Source organism: Ananas comosus, unplaced genomic scaffold (genome assembly GCF_001540865.1).
Source record: "Ananas comosus cultivar F153 unplaced genomic scaffold, ASM154086v1, whole genome shotgun sequence".
NCBI classification, from domain to species: Eukaryota; Viridiplantae; Streptophyta; class Magnoliopsida; order Poales; family Bromeliaceae; genus Ananas; species Ananas comosus.
In genome coordinates, this window is record NW_017893358.1 from 73986 (window position 1) to 78840 (window position 4855).

A 4855-nucleotide genomic window follows, 5' to 3' on the forward strand; every position below is an offset into this window, starting at 1 on the left:
ATATATATATATATATATATATATATAGAGTTGAGCTATGATACTTTCACAAGTATCATCATCATGGTGCTATTAGGTTTTAAGCCATTGGATTTACTTTTAAATTATTAATAGCCCTTGGATTAAACACTATTCCACCTACCACCACCTACCACCACCTACCACCATCATCTCAACCTCACATCTCTCCATCCAAGGGCTAAAAACACATAAGTATTACCCCCATGATACTTTTACAAGTATTCTAGCCCTACTCTATATATATATATATATATAGCCAAACTAGTGACCCTGGGACTCTAATAAAATCACGCAAATTAATTAAAAGATTGGTGCTCTCATTGGCCGAGATGACTGCCCCTTATGGGCTAATTAATTAAAAGTCTTTTGGAGCCGTAGGTCACCTATGGTGCCATATATATTAATATGTATAATATGATATGTATCAAGATTAAGTTCAATACTTTCGATTCAAAATTTGAGTATTTTATCATTTTTTTTTTAGATTTTTATTTTTAGTCATTCATTTTGAGACTTCGTTTATTAGGCAAACAAAGTCTAAAAATTATAAAATTTAGTTTCAAAATAGTTCTAATAGTTTAAATCATGCCGAACGAAATCAATCGTCGAATTAGATATCACATCATTAAAAATAACTTATAAATATGAACATCTTCGTCCTTTCGAAAGTATAGAAGTCTAGCTCAAAAAATTCACGGTTACATATAATAGAAGTCGCCTTTTCCAATCCATATCAAAACAAGCTGGAGAAAGCATCCAGGAGAAGACTTCGTAAAACAACCCCAAAAAATTGTTTTTTTTTAAATTTAAAAGCACTTCAAAATTCCTAGCTAGCTAGTTTATAAAATTGTATTTTGATCGAATAAACCGACTTTGAACTAGTGATTAAATTAATTAATTAATTTGCGCAATTCCAACCTAGGCTTTAGAAAAAAAATATAAAAAAAAATGAAAATCAATTAATAAGATCGGCACAAGAAGAGGAGCAAAGTGGTAAGAAGCGGGAGAGGAGTCCACGGTCCACTGTGGACTCCCTCCCACGCGGTCCACGAGGTCCTCGTGGACCGCGTGTATCCTCCCCAATAGCCGCACTATTTGGCCATGGGTTTTCATTTTTGAAAACCCAATCTTTTCTCAGAATTTGTAAAAAAAATTTTCAAATTTTTTGATTTTACGAACAACCAAACATCCGAAAATCATTTTTCGAGCGAAAAAAATTTTCCGATCAGTTTTCCGCCGATCCAAACACACCCTAAATACGTAAATAATCTATAAATCACAAATTATCAAGAAACATAATCTTTCAAGTCCTTCAAAATACTTTTCTTTTCAATAATATTTATAATTGTTGTTATCTTGAGGAGGAGCAAATGCACGACGCTGAGGCCGGTGTCGTCGACGTGAATGCCTGGTGAAGGTTGAGGCCGGCCTCTACTACGGCTATCTAGCCGGGCGGAACGAGCGGAGGTTTTAGAGGAATAGAGGAGGAGAGGAGGCGGAGAGGAGAGGAGAGGCAAGGTGAGCGAAAGGGGTTAGGGATATATATATATATATATATATATGATTAATTAGCAATCTCGTACAGATGGGGTTGCAAACTCAATTAAGTACAAAAAGATTTTTTTTAGAATAAATACACTTCCATCCCTAACTAGAGATGTCAACGTGTCGGATTCGAGGCGGATTTTCAAAAATCCGAACCCGAACCCAACTCCAAACAGTAGATCCAAATCCGAATCTGAGCCCGACGGATTTTAAAAATTCATATCCAAACCCGAATTTGACCAAAAATTTGAAACCCGAACTCGAACCCGAACCCGAACCTGAAAATTTGAACCCAAAATAATTATTTTCTTTTTCGATATTTCAAAATATATTATATTAAATCTAAAATTTTAAAATACAAATTCAAATATAATATCAAATATATATATATATATATATAAAATAAAAAATAAATTCGGGCTCGGGTTCTAGTCTGGTACCATCAAAATCCATATACGAATCCATATCCGTTGGGTTTCTATTTTTGATATCCATATTCAAATCCATATCCATTTAGCATCGAATATATCTGTTTTATTCGGATTCGGGTTCGGATAAAATTTCGGGTATCCATACCCATTGACATCCCTACCCGTAGCATTTATCATATTTGATTTTTATTATCACCTTAATTAGGAATTTCTACGTAATATATAACTTTTTAAAAAATTAAAATTTGAAACTGAATCAACTATTTAAAAGATAAAATTAAATTTTGATTTGATTCAAATTTACACTTGAAATTACAATTTAAATTTTAGTTTTAATCTATATAATTAAATTTAAAATCTATATAAATTTATTATTTAATACTTAAAAATAAATTTTAAATTAAAATTTTTTATTTTTTATTTAAGTTCAAATTAGAATCTAAAACTAAAAAGTTAATTTCTAAAATTCAACTTATATTTTAACTGAAAGTTAAAGTTAAAAAATTTAATTTAATTTCAAATAAAAAATATAAAAAATATTTGAGATATTTCTGAAACAAAAATTTATTCTACTTTAAGTAATAATGGCAAAACAAAAAATTGCTACTATTATTCTTAAATTTTACAGAAAAATTAAATGGCATTTAAATCAAGACCACTTTTATCAGTCAAAAGTAACTACTGCCACAAATGTATTTAAAATTTATTGCCACATGTATGGCCACTAATGTAATCGGCATGTTTTAGTGGCAAAATTAAACTATTGCTACTATAATTAAATATATTTTACAGCTATTTTTAAAAACTTCTACAAATAATGTGACTAAAATAACACTAGAATATAATAGTAGCAAAATATAAAATTTGCCACTAATACACGAAACATTTATGGAAAAATAAAAACCCACTAAAATAAAGAGTATTTTTAATGGCCAAACCTACATTCCGCCACTAACATTCTTTACATTTATTGAGAAATAGGTCACCACAGAAATTACATTTTCTTTTCAGTGACGAAATTTAAATTTAGCTACTAAAAATACCCATAATTTGCGGCCATTTTAAAAGATTTCCCATAATTAATATCTAGAAATTCATATCAAATTAAAATAGTGGCAAACTATTAAATTTAGCCACAAAAGTAAAACATTTAGATGCGATTTCTAAATGGCCACAAATAAATGGCCACAAAAAAATATTTTTCTTGTAGTGACTACATAATGCCACTCTCTATGTCACTAAATAACCAGTTCATCTCTTTTCCTTAGCACTATAGGATCCATGTTCCGACCCAATCCTTACCTATCTATTTCACCAAGTATTCCATGTATACTAGGTTAACATTTAGAAGTATAAGGAAAAGGTACTACAATGCAATCTTACAATGCAACATGCAAGAGATGAGATTATATGTTATTCTAAGACATAAAAAAGAGTTCGATTGCTTCGGGATGACACCCCCTACCTTTTGAGAGTATGAAGATTCTAGAAATGCTTCTCGCCGAACGTTACGACGATGTTTCGGCCTCCTTGGTCCAAAACGACGCTCAATAGGCTATATTTTGCCGATAGCTTTTCACCCGCTCGACGAATCGAAAATCCGACTTCGCCCCCGCGTTTAGACACCTAACAATTAGGTTTACAAGCTATCAAATGAGATCAATCTCATGATTTATCAAAAATCCCATTTGGGTGCCCTAGGGTTCACATCTTGCAATTTGCACTATAGAACCCTAGCTTCTAGCTCTATTCCACCATTAATGGTGCTAGAGGTTCATTTGACCTCATCTCAAAAGCCAAAAACCCAGAAACCCTAAGTTCTACCATTAGGGTTCAAGAGCTTACCTCTTGAGCTACTCCAAAGGGATGAAGAGGGAGAAGAGAAGGTGATGGAGATGATCTCCTCCAAGCTCTCCTTCTTCTTCTTCTTCTTCTTCTCCTCCTTCTTCTTCTTCTCTTTTCCTTCTTCTCCTTCTTTACTTCAAGAGAGGGAGAGAGCTTAGAGAGAGAGAAAGAGAAAGCTGAGAGAGAGAGAGTAAGAGTGAGGGTGAGAGAGAGGAGAGGGCTCAGCCCCTCTATACCCCTCTAACTAATGGCATTTTTGCAAAAAGACCCCTCCACTTTACCTCTCTCAACTTACTCTGCCTAGGCAGATTGTTAAGGATTTTATAGGTTGGCGAATTTCGTAAAGTTGAATGGAGTCTTGAAGAGTTGATCGCGGATGTTTGAAGAAAAGATTCAAATTGGAGAACAAAGACTCATTCGAAAAGCTCGGCACTTCAGGTATGAAGAATAGATGATTTATGGTGAAGATGTTTAATTGTAATAAGTTCAGAAGGCTTAGATTGCTTTAAAACTATTTTACTGAACTTTTATGTGTTCTGGGACCGGTCCCTGAGGTTGAGAGACCGATTCCCCTAAGGTCTTCACTGCGTGAATGTTGAGGCAACCGGTCCCCTGAGATGAAGACCGGTTCCCGAACATTGGGATTTCTGTTGCGCAGCGAGGGACCGGTCTCTGGCTTGAGAGACCGGTTTCCGAACGTTGTGATTTTTGTCACGCAGCGAGGGACCGGTCTCTCACTTGAGAGACCGGTCTCTCACAGACTGGTCTCCTCGAGAGGACCGGTCTCTGAGGACGACACATGTTTTTAAAAAGGACTTTTTGCAATCCTAGTCTACTTCTAAGTCTTCTAAACATATAAATAAGCTATGGGGGTCATCTTAAAGAAAAAGGCTTTGAATTTCTACTCATTCTAAACCCTAGAAACTTGTTTTTCCCGTTCCTATGATTCTATTCCAATAACAAGTTTCTGACAATCAACGATCGACTTGATTCTTCATTTTTACTTGAGAACT

At 34.1% G+C, this 4855-nt stretch overlaps 1 protein-coding gene across 4 annotated transcripts in view; it reads right to left on the reverse strand.

Moving 5' to 3' along the window:
* Positions 1-1530, reverse strand: part of LOC109705761 — a gene marked incomplete at its 5' end in the record, with an annotated part of 51842 nt that extends 50312 nt beyond the window's left edge. For all 4 annotated transcript variants that reach the window (XM_020226551.1, XM_020226550.1, XM_020226552.1 and 1 more), the window contains 1 exon segment: positions 1343-1530. In XM_020226551.1, coding sequence (XP_020082140.1) covers positions 1343-1530 — 188 coding nt within the window.
* Between the last annotated feature and the right edge of the window lie 3325 nt (positions 1531-4855).